General features: G+C 38.8%; 1 protein-coding gene across 1 annotated transcript; it reads right to left on the bottom strand.

The window, feature by feature from the left end:
• Window positions 1-6482: 6482 nt before the first annotated feature.
• arid6 (AT-rich interaction domain 6) lies at window positions 6483-10559 on the bottom strand. The gene is made up of 5 exons (XM_084746023.1): window positions 10359-10559; window positions 9811-9863; window positions 9552-9649; window positions 9319-9466; window positions 6483-8242 (listed from the first exon to the last, which is right to left on the bottom strand). Exons 1-5 carry the CDS (start codon window positions 10513-10515, stop codon window positions 6926-6928), a joined length of 1773 nt encoding a protein of 590 aa, XP_084602149.1. The 5' UTR covers window positions 10516-10559; the 3' UTR covers window positions 6483-6925.
• Between the last annotated feature and the right edge of the window lie 1967 nt (window positions 10560-12526).

The raw sequence follows: 12526 nt of genomic DNA, 5'->3' as shown, positions 1-12526 counted from the left end.
GCCTGTCAGAGGCAAAACAGTCTCAGGGCCTGATTTACTAACATCCCAAATAAAGAGTGCTAAATTGCACATGCATTCTGATATCTTGCACGTTTGGTCGGTGTGCGTTTTGTGGGTGATCTACCAAGAATAACTGCGGAAATGACAACAGATGCAGACACTGTGGAGACAGCAGTATTTAAATGAGGGTTTTGCATGCGTTACAGGTTTCCATAAACATATTGTTGAGCTACAGCAAAAAGTCAAGAACAACAGATGAAATTAAGAGAAGATGGCAAGTATATGGCAAATTGGCTTATAATAAAACTTTTTAAACTATCTTCAGTGACTTTAATAATAATAATAATAATAATAATAATAATAATAATAATAATAATAATGGCCATAAATGCCTTGACAAGAGGGACTGAAGATGGGATACAGGCAGTGGTGAGGTCTCTCAATCCAAGTGGTCCCACAGCTGAGCGGCATGCCAAAAAACTGTGATGCTGGCAAAAAGAAGGAAATAGGAAGTCATAATCAAGATCAGTGTTAATTTTCTTTAGGCTACAGTGGTTGTGAATGTTTGGATTCATTTGGCTGCAAATAGGCTGCCACAAATTTATGTTTAACCATGGTGTTTTTCTGCATTCAGGATAACTGAATGAAAATAATAATAAATGCGTTCCCCATACAGCTCATGAGAAATGACTTTAAATCAGACACACACACAGTAACAGCAGCCATCTGTGCGCACCGCTGGGCCGATTAGCACCTTCCTTTCAAACATATGAAATACAGATGCAGTCACAGTCACTGCAAATTATTTTCAGGCTTGGAAAATCACAGTGCGTGTGCTAAACTAACCTATTTGCATTTTCTCCTCAAAGTATTTTGCAACTAGGGTAGAAACACCCCATATTGCATATTCATTAAGGCAAACCGACAGTGTGTGCTGTCTTACACATTTGAAAGACGCAATCCTCAGTGCGCACTATTAGTAGATCTGCTTGCACATTTGTTTGCGGGTGATGTTAAGTTTGCACACTTCAGGCGTGTGCACGAGGATCAAGTCTGAGAGGCTACAGTTGATATTTAGGCTAAAAACACGGTGTAGATGGCGTCTTTTCGGGTCAGATTTTAATGTCGCGGCTTATTATACCATATTATTATTATTCAATTGTACTGGATTTGGCTGCAGCGCTGTTTTCCGCTGAAGCTCCAGGACTGTCTTGTGAACTGGAGATCTTCACCCATCCTCACATCAGCACAGGCCAGCATATTTCTTTAGCATTCAACTACTACTGTTTTCTTTATTTCTCTCTCTTTCACTACAGTTATTGATGACCTTACTGCAGCTGCCCTGGACAAGTGGGGACCTGTTCCTGTTCTATCCATTTGTGGTTGCTACGCCTGGTCAAGTAAACGGACATGGACATGACAAATGGTGCTACTTCGAAATCTGCAGAGGACACATCCTTCCACACAATCTTCTACCTCTTCTCCATGAATCTTAACTGTGTTAAGCAGTTTCTGTAGAGTATGTTGATGGTGATTTTTCACTGAACTTGCCACCTGCAACATAGTCCAATGTTTAGAAGATGAGTACTGTACATCGACACATTGGATAATATTCTGCCACTAATGTGCTGCTCGTTTGAGTCTCAGTTGTATGATAAAACCACTACAAAATATCTACTTGGTTTCACTCTGAAATTCATTGACAGGTCATTTAGTACACGCAAAGGGTTTGTAAAGGTTTGTTTGTAAAACATGCCTGTCATATAATTTTGACTGTTACATGATATAACAGCAGGTTTTCATACCGAAACGGCAGAAACCGTTTGGCCTGCTTGTACCTGTCTGCTGAGTCATGAGGCAGACATTCCCAGAAAACAATCTCATTCACGTTGATAGCGTCCGCTGGAGTGTTCACCAATGGGCTCTTGTCTTACGACAACACCTCCTGGAAGACATTCCAATTTGATAAAGTATATTTAACCTCTTGGGTTTTTACCTGACGCAAGACCACAACACACACAGTTCCTTATCTGCATTCTAAAGCAAGGATGAAGCAATTCAATCAAGCATCAACTCATTCAGGTTCTGTGAACCTTCTGAATCTTGAGTCCATAACAAAGATAAAAGTAAAACACCTGCACACTTTCAGTCGTGGAATATAACTAACTACTAATGATATGCACATAACAGTTAGAATTACTGGAGCAACAGCTCTTTTTGGCTGACCTGCCCCCAGGAGGAAGAAATACGTTTTATTTTTGATGCTGTGGGTGGCTTTGGGTTCTGGGTAATTGTGAGAATTTCAGTGTTTTCATACTTTCCAATAAATCAATTGGTGGAGAAAATAATCAGCACATTAAAGCTTAATGAAAATAATCATCCGCTGCAATCCAGTACAAAATAGTTTGAACTGAGCTCCACCTCAAGCAACAATAAAATCCAGTTTTTTCTTTTCCATTAATGCATGTGTTAACATGATCTAATGATATAATATATAGTATAACAGCCACAGGGGACATTTTTCTGCCTTGTGTATTTTTACTTTCAATACTTGTAGGTAAATTTTACATACACACATACATAAATTTACATAACAGATTATTTTTTACAATCAAGGCTACAATTTTATTTTTAACATCAAAATTGCAGAAAGGTTGAAGGGGTTTTCACACTATAAAAAGGCACAGTTTAGTCATTTTATTGTGTTTTTTTTTTTTTTTTTTTACAAAACAGTACTATACATAAAGTGCTACAGAAATTTTCCAATAATATTCCTGTTTGATTGAGCCAATAATTTGATCTCACTGTGTCTAATGATGTCAACAATGTTCTCATGCTTTACAGCATGAATTCTAATTAAATGTCAATGTCTGACTATTCCAGCTGTGCAAGACAATGTCTGCATACAAGCATCATGTTGTGAAAAGCCTGAAGGCGTGTAAATAAAAGCCTGACGCCTGCACTGAGCCCACCAAATCACACCCAGTGACGTGTTGAACGAAATGCTTTCGGTACAGTGTCACTCAAAACAAGTGTGTCTTGCTTTTGATAAGCAAATAGCAGCAGAAATTTGAAAAAACTGACGCAAAGAAAGAGGTACGTTTAAGCAATACTTGCTTAAACGTGTTCATACTGGATTTCTCACAGTCACCACTACATCATGTCTTTGTGTCATTAAACTAAAGTGGAACTAGATTGTAAGCCAGTGGCTTCTTCACTATGTCTCCCTCTGTTAATGGTTTAGCCTTAAAACATTATATGTATCACAAGACTATTGTGTTATTAAAAAGCAATTTGCCACTAATCATCACTGTCTGAAGTAACAGTGATGGGAGTGTCAGTTCTGTTTCCATGTTATTGTCACACACGTCAAAATTTCACACGTAACACTCAAACTTAATAATTATAGTAACAACAGTGACATAAAAGTAGACCTCACCTGAGACTGGTATGGCAAACACATCAAAACAAACCTTACTAAAGCACAATCTTCTTTTTACTTAAAGCTGGGGTATGCAATTTATTTTTGGCTTCACAATGGACAACACCTCCATGATAACCTTACAGCATGATATTATTAATTCGGCCTGAGATAAAAATAGACTTCTGTTCCTCCTCTTGGCTCTGTTCTCAAACCTTAAAAACTCTAGAATGAGACGGGAGAATCTGGCCAGTCCAGTGATTGTTGGTTGTTGATCTCATTCTCATGGGCACACCTGTGGCACATTCCGATCAACCACCTTCAAGCCAATCCCAATAACCGATCATTTTATGACCTGAGAATGAAACTCTACAAGGAACTATCTTTCAGAATCGCTATACCACAATTTTTTTGATTGATTTTCTGGTTGTTATACTGTGTATGTACATGAACTGAAAATGTAAATGTACTTTTGTTGTCTAACCCACAATTTCTACCAGGCACTGCACCATGGCAGCCAGAGTCATCCGCAACCATTCTAGACAATGCTTGTGATTCCACCAGAAGCGCCGTAGCACGTCCCAGAAGCAGCTCTCCACTCCACTTCAAATACTCGCCGAATCTATTTTGGACGAATGCAGCGTCAGTTGTGCGCAGAGCAGATCGGACAGGCAGGAAGTCGGGCGCAGAAAAGGCAGGGAGAATCTGGGTAATTTTCAAATTAAAAGATGCCGTGCAGGCTCACGACCATAAAGACAGCCAGAAAAGAAACTATTTAATCACGTACCCTGCTTATCCATGGTAGAAGCACAATTGGCAAGGAAAGAGGACCTAATCAACAAAATCTGAGCAAGTTAACACAATCAGACAGGCGAAACACTCCGCTGCTGAAATGCCTCTGAAATGCTGCTGGGTCTTGCAGCCGTGCAGAAGACGGATCAGAGCCGTGGCCGTCAACTGGTAATTCTAGCCAAACTTCGATTGAAAACTTAAAATAATTATTAAAAAAATGTAAATAAAAAGTAACTTCAACTAAATTCAACTTAACACTGACCTCTAATGTTACACTATACTATAATCTTAGCCTCCAAAGCTGGGACTCAAACCCTGCTCTTGTGTAGGAGAGTCCTGTGCTTCATGATTCATCCACCTATAATTTGCAAAAAATTTGTCGCTCAGTGTAGCTAGACTTGGCTAAATGGGTGTGAACAGCCAAGTAGATGCCATGTACATATGCTCGCCCAGGTGCAAATAGACATACCACATTTATTAATGCACACAAGAAGGTATAATTGTTATATAATTATCTTTATTGGACATTTAACACATACCTACATGTTTAACTGTGCACGTGTATCCAGCATATACAATGATGAAACCACTGGAAACAAAGTCACATAGATGTTCTAACAATAATTACCACACCTCCTCCTGAATATGCGTAGCTTGAGGCCACTGCCTCCATTCAAGTTGTAGTTTTTCTCTTCTAAGAAAGGCATACAGTGTAGTAATGTTGGTCAGTCTTGGGGAAACTATGAAAGCATTACTTTGACAGCTACTAATTGCTTCTCACTGGAGGAAATTGGGGAAACTTAGGGAGTTGGGCCGAGTGGCTGCTATGTGTCCATTCTCAATCAGGTGCAAACAGACACTCCAAACTTTTTAAATGCATATGAGAAGCTGTAACTATTATATAATTACATTTATTTGACATTAAAGAGGCACATACCTGTACATCTTTAATGGTATAGGTGTGCACAGCCATTACAAAAACAGAAACTGGTGGGAATAAAATCATGCAGATGCTTTGACGATAATTACCATTACTAACTTACTCAGGCCCCACACTCCCAGTGGAGCATAGGCCATCGACGACATCTCTCCATCTGACGCGGCTCTGGGCTGCACTTTCTGTCTCTTTCCAGCTGGTTCCCTGCCTCTTGACTTCTGCCTCGGTGTCCCGCCTCCAGCTGTCCTTAGGCTGTCCTCTCTCACGTTTCCCCTGGGGTTCCAGATCAGTGCTTGGTGTGTAGTGCTAGATGTTGGTTTCCTCAAGGTGTGGCTGATCCACCCCAAATTATTTCCAAGCCTCGTCCTAAGTATAGCTGGAAGCTACTACCTCCAAAGTTACAACGTACAAGCACACACTTGTACATATGTTTGCTGGTCTTGGGTAAACTACTTTGAAAGCATAGCTTTACCAGCTAACAATACTTCATACTTCTAAGAGGTTGAATTACAGCAAAGCTACCCTCAGGAGAAATATAATTTGGGTAACCACCCCACCCCCCAGGAGCTCTACTTTGTAAATCAACAATGAACATGGGATAGGAAATTATAACAAAATTAACTTTATTGCAAAGTTTATTGCAAAGAGTGTTTTGCAAGAAGTGCCTCCTTGTTCACAGGTCATAGACCAAAACAATTAAAAATACAACACCCCATTATTCATGGGAAAATGCATGGCATGTCTGCATTAGTTTTGCATACAGTGTCCATTACTAGAGAAGCAATGTTAAAATAAAAATAAAAAATCATTTTCTTTCTTTTTTTGGCAATAAATTGTTTGTAGTTTCAGTAGTTATGTCACTGTGCAAACATGAATGTACTTAAACTGCCAGCATTTTACTGCAACATGTTAATCTACTACTTGACTACTCCCTAACATTGGTGGTTGCTACACCTCTAAAGACTAACAAACTTCATATTAACAGATACATGAAAAATACACCTGTTAGTGTAGAGTGAAGATAACAGAATCACCCAGTAAACAAATTGTAACAGTCTAGATTTTGTCATGTTATTTCCGGTTTTATTTTGTAATGCTACCTCTTGTGTCATTTCAGTTCCCTGTGTTTTCCTGCCTCTCATCAACCACACCTGAGGCCACTTACTCACCTGCCCCTGATTACCCTCCTTACCATCCCTGTGTATATAAACCCCCACCAGCTCCACATGTCTTTGCCAGATTGTCTTTGTTCTCAGTGACTTTACGTCTAGCTTTGGCTGTGTTAGGCTCCCTGGATTGTTTGGCCCGTTTATTGGATTGTAGGATTGTGCCTTTTCCTTGTCTGTTTTGTTTGCCTTTTTGGACTCAAGTAAAGACAGTGATTTTAGTTTGAACCTCACTCTGCCTCCTGTGTGTTTTTCTGCACCTGAGTCTAAGCCTTCCAGAGTTGTTACAGAAATCTGTCATGAAACTTATATTTTATTTATTTGAATTTATTTAGATTTACATTATAATTATGTTAAGTGTTACATTTATTATAAAAGAAATATTACTGTACAGAAAAACAAAAATAGTAAACAAAGCACATTTTCCTTAAATCAAGCTCTGCTCTCGATACGAATGAATTGTTATAGATTAAAATCATGATTTAAAAAATATACTTAAATATATACAAAACAAAACTTCATTATGGTACAGTATATGACAGAGTAATGTTATATAAGTCAGCTTTGAATGTGGTGTTGGACTGTCCATGTTATTATATGAACTGATGTTCATGATGAGCTCGAGATGATTCTCTTCAGCTTCATCACCTCTTCAGCGGTGAGCTGCAGCAGAGACGTGGAGCTGGGGTTCAGCATGAGCACAGCTGAGGGACCCATCTCTGACTTCTCCGTAGGGGCGGCAAAGTTTTGTTGAGCTGTGAGGGGAATAGAGTCAATTTTTGCTTGGATTGGGAGAGCCTGGGTCTCCTGGGTATATGCATCCCAGCAAGTTGTAGGTTTGCAGCTGTATGACTTAATAAGATCCTGCTGATCAAACGGAAAGACATCTTGGCTGGCTGCGTTTTTCAGAATGCCACTCGTGGGCAAAGGCTTGTAGCCGATGAGAGGATTTTGGCTCGCGTTGTGGTGATTACCAGAGGGCTGGGTGGCTGGTGGGGGGCTCGGCCTCAGCCTAAGATCCTTGGCGACTGGGCTCAATTGTTGGGGATTCATGCAAAATGTCAGGTTGGTTGGGAGGACGTCTGTGTCGGAACAACTCCTTTGTGCAGAGAGGTCTTCCAGAGTAGGAAGAGTCGGTGGCTGCTTATCTCCAGGCATCATTGCTGAGGACCTGCACAGCCTGAGCCAGTTACGAAACACAGACAGCGGTATCTCAATTTCCATATCGCCTCCATTCTCTTGAGGGAATCTGGGCGGCGTATGACCGAGATTGAGCGCCCTAACTTCTGGACTTCCTTCTCTCTCATCTCTTGGCTGCATTGTAAGGTCTGTTTTTGATGAGCTGGGGTTTTGGGGCATTGTAATGGTGCCTTCATCTACTCTAAGTGTCAGAGCCGAGTCATTTGTGGGGCTGCTTGATGATGTCATAGCTTTGACATCAATGACATATGAGTCTCCAGCTTCCACAGGATATGAATATGGTGTGTCACCTACACCTGCCTCGCCATCTTGTGTCTCGTTTCTCACCACCTGCGGGTGATGAAGTGTGTACAGAGGCGAGGGTTTGTTCAAAAACTTTGGGTTCTTGCTGGACGGAGGTGGGGCGAATGACGAGGCAGGGTTGCTGTTGTTCTCTGATCTTGATGCTTTGACGCTAAGGTTCAGAGGCTCAGACAGGCCGGATGAGGTCTTGTACCGTTCTGCCAGGTAGCGCAAGTGCTCCAGTGGCTCCTGAATGCTCTCTGTTGGGGTTGGACGATATGGACTGAAAGAAAACCGGGGCTGTTGGACAGGGCGGCTTTGCGGCGAGGCAGTAAGAGGGGCACTAGGAGGCAGAACTGGGTATCTTGGGTGATAGAAGCGAGAGTAGGGGAGTGGCAGATGGAAGACAGTCCCATATCGGCCTGACTGGGGGATATGTGGGCCCTGTAGGAAAGATAAGTGGTTTGTTAGAGGTTGAAGGAACAGTTTGATATTCTAGGGAATACGATTATTAATTTTCTTTCAAAGAGCTACATGAGAAGATTGGTATCACCCTCATGTCTGTTTGCTGAATATGAAGCTACAACCAGCAGATGCTTAACTTAGCTTAGCATAAAGATAGGAAATGGGAAAACAGTTAGCCTGGCTCTGAGTAACAAAATCCACCTTTCAGCACCTCTAAAGCTCACTGATGAACTTGTCTTGTTACTGGGCAACCAGCAGAGATGCCAAGGAAACTTAAAAATAATGAAGCCTCATTACATCATTAACATTGTATGCTCTGGTTGGTGCCAGACTTTGGTGTCTGACTAGTTTATTCAAATGTGCAGTCATTATTTGCTGTTGGTCTCCAGCTAGCATGATTAATATTGAAAAGAACTGCCTTACTGACTTCACAGGCTGTAATTAGGGTCATTTGCAGGGCAGAAAGTCCTTTTTTCATGCAGTGCTGCACCAAAGTCTTGAGCATGTAATGTTTGTTAGTGATGTAATGACCCTTGCGTCTTTTTTAGTCTCCTTGGGAGACTCCAGGAAGTTGAACTTTTTTTTTTTTTTTTTTTTACAACTGACCCTTCCTAAGTACCACCGCTTTTTGCCCCCAAAACACCCGTTTCAGCCTGTTCCCAGTCTCAGGCTGACCAGCTGCTGGCTTCAGCTGCATATTCACTGTACAGACTTGAGAGTTATCAATCTTCTCATCTGACTCTCATCAAGAAACCAAATAAGTTTGAATTGTCAAATGCACTATAAAAGAAACAGATTTTACTGGTATTATGTGATTATTGGGATCTTAAGTGAGTTTTTGTTGCATCAGAACCAGATTATTCATAAGAATATGTCTTAAATGATATTATAAATGTATCATACAGTCCCATGGCATTTATAACCCAAACAGCTACTTCAGGATGTCACGATTTAATACATAATGTCATGAAGAATATTTACATTTAAGTATAATCACATCAGTCTGAGTTTGCCATTTTTTTTCTGATCTTGTTTGAGAGTAAAATAATACCAACCTGGGGCAGAGGTATTGATAACAGTTTGCGTTTAGCTGGTCTCTGGCCGTCATCATCGTCTTTGACGTAGTGGTAGTGCTTTGGCTGATGCTGAGGCAAGAGATTCATCGGTATGCCTTTGATGTGGCACTCGTACGGCAGAAGCAGCCTGCGCAAAACAACACATCGATCACATTAGACCATCACACCGCCCGATCTCAGCTTGACAAATGCACACACACTGTTTAACTCACTTCTCATAGTGTCTGCGGGTGCAGGTGGCTGCACTTGTGCTGCGAGGGTTTCCTCCCAGCATGTTGTACACTTGCTTCCACAGCTGCTGACCAGTCACCTGGAAGAGGGCAGAATAATTTATTTTATTATTTTGTGCTTGTGTGTAGAGTATGAAACAATTTCTGCCGATGTGATGAAAAAAAAAAAAGATTCTTTCTTGAAATAATGATTTTCTTTCTCAAACTTTCTCAAAAAACGACTTATGAAATATTTTCTTACCTGGTGGTAGCCACCCATGTCCCTGACTGTGATGAACATCAAAAACAGATCAACTAAAAAACAGAGAAAAAAACACACTTTATTAATAGAATGCAGGGCTATTTTCATCATATACTCAATAAGCAGATTATTTTTTCAATTCACTGATCGACTGTTCTATAAAATGTCCGAAAATCCAAGGTAACATCTTCAAACAGTCAAACCTGAAGATATTCAGTTTACATTGACTTAAAACAAGGAAGAACAGAAAACTCTTGAGATGCTAAAACTAGAAAAATTTGTGATTTTTGCTGGAAGAATTGTTTAAACAGTTGCTATAGTATTAGACAATTACAGATAATTTTTTTTCAACTAATCTTATAAAGTCAGATTTACTATAATTACAATTAAAGCTAATATTTATGTCCATATATTATAATAGGCAGATAAATTATATTCTTAATATGATATAACTGTGTCATATAAAACACTGAAGTAATAATGGTCTGTTTCGGTGCATAAAACATAGCTTGGTCTGCACAAAATGTGATAAAATGAATAATATTTACTTTGTTTGAAGCCCAGATTTGGGATTCTCTCTATGGGTGTATCTCTCTTCTTCATGAAAGTGTACAGGTCTTTAAGGAACTGTTTCTCTGCTTCTCTCATCTTCTCCGTCGGCTCCTTGAGTCTCTCCTCTTGGATCTCTCCATGTGCCATTTCCATGTGTGCCTAAGAACGCAGTTAGCAGAAAAAAGATAAATGGCTGTTTTTAAAGTGACATTTCAACTGAATTCTCATCATTCAATATAAAAATTCTTCCGTCTCTCATTTTTTCTCCTTAGGCCAGGCCCTACAGTGGTTTTCTGTGTATCACATTTGTATTTTTGCCTGCTCTAATATCCAAAATGTGAAGTACAGTGCTGGTTGACCAAACCCACTTCTCAGCCTGAGACACTCGGGTGACAATGCTTCGCTGTTTTCGAGGTCGCATCATCTTGACTGATGATTGTCAAACACTTTTGACCACATGTCACAAGTGTGTTTGTACGTGTCTCAGTGGCGTCAACCCGCTCACTTGAGATAACGTGTCATCAACGTGACACAGACACAAAAAAAATCATAAATACATTCCTTCGCTCCTTATACGTCATTTTACCAAACACATACCATCGAGTTACAGGATCTTTTTTTAGACGGTAGCAAGCAGTTTAGAGCCACAATTAATTTATTATTATTATTTATATTTTATTGCCCACAACCCTTAAGATATTTAGTTTACTGTCATAGAGGAGTAAAGAAAAGCAGAAAACATTCACAATTTAGAATCTGGAATAAAAATATTACTCAAGGTACTTACTTCAGATGAGTTTGAGTTTTGAACCCAACTCAATAGTTCTTAAATAAAGTTTGAGGAAAAAAAAAAAAAAAAAGCATTGCCGACCTATATTCTTTAGTTGAGATAATTTACTTTTCCTCTTTAGACGAGCTTGAATCTTTCAGTATTAGAAACTACAAATGTGTGTATTTCAAATTAAAAAAAGTACTAAAACAGAACAATTTCACATATTTCAGTGGACATAAGCAACACAAGTAAAAGATGGGGAACATACAGGTCATAGCAGCAATATCCACAACACATTCCACCTCAGGATTACGTCTAACAGCAATGTGCTGTTATTAATTAACTTAAATGTCAGTACACACATGCTCACGCCTGGCATGTGTGTTTAAAAATCGAATACATTTCAAGTCTGAGCCAACTATGCTAATTGTTCCAATTTAATTTTAGAAATGTTAATTTAGTTATAATGCATGTTATCATTCCCATCATTTATTTATTTTTTATTATTACACTATAATCTATTCATACTTTTTTAAGGATTTTCAAAATAAAGCTGATTTTATTTCTGTAGAATTTTAAGAGCAGTTTAATTCTAATACTGTAAGAAATCATGCATGGATTGATGGAGTCAAGAAATCATTTCTCATTAATATAACCATAAATATATGTAAATATATAAAGTTTTATGCATTCAAATGAATAACACCTAAGATTTCTAGCATTTACTTTCAGAATTTAACAAGTTCACTGAACTCATTGAAATAAGTTTCTATAGAAACATGATCAGCATATATTAACAGACTTTCCAGCATGCATTGTTTGAGAGTTAAAACTCTTCTGAGATCCTTATTTTTCATAGTTTAAAAGAAAACATAAAACTTTCTGTCTCCAATAAACTTTAGTATACATCAAAACTGTTAGTTTTTACAATAATGTAAACAACTGTGAGCATGTTTTCTTAAGTACAACTGAGTTGATATAAAGTTTATTTGAATAAAAAAGTTTATTTTCAAATTATTACAAAATTACCTAAACTCCACTCAAATTCAGCTGACCTAAAATGCTAAGGCAGTCCAGACACTATTGGTTTCTAAAAGTAAAAAAAAAAAGTTTATTTTTACAGTGTACATGAAAAATATATGATAAATAAAAAAAAAGTAAAATAAATAAAAACATTGCAAATAAAAACAGTCAGCTCGATTGTGCCTCACCTGTGTTTCCATTGAGAGAAGAGGCATGGGTGATATTACGTTGTTTCCTTGTTGATCAGAGAGTAAGCAGTGTACAGGTCCGTGTTCCTTCCAGTGTAATAAAAGAGATGTGAAATCACTGCAGCCAGTTATTTAAGTCACGTCACGTAAGTCACACACCTGTCGTTTAGTAATTGTGTGA

Source organism: Lutjanus erythropterus, chromosome 20, assembly GCF_056507025.1.
Source record: "Lutjanus erythropterus isolate fLutEry1 chromosome 20, fLutEry1.hap2, whole genome shotgun sequence".
Taxonomy (NCBI): domain Eukaryota; kingdom Metazoa; phylum Chordata; class Actinopteri; order Lutjaniformes; family Lutjanidae; genus Lutjanus; species Lutjanus erythropterus.
This window is presented reverse-complemented; position numbering and strand designations above follow the sequence as displayed.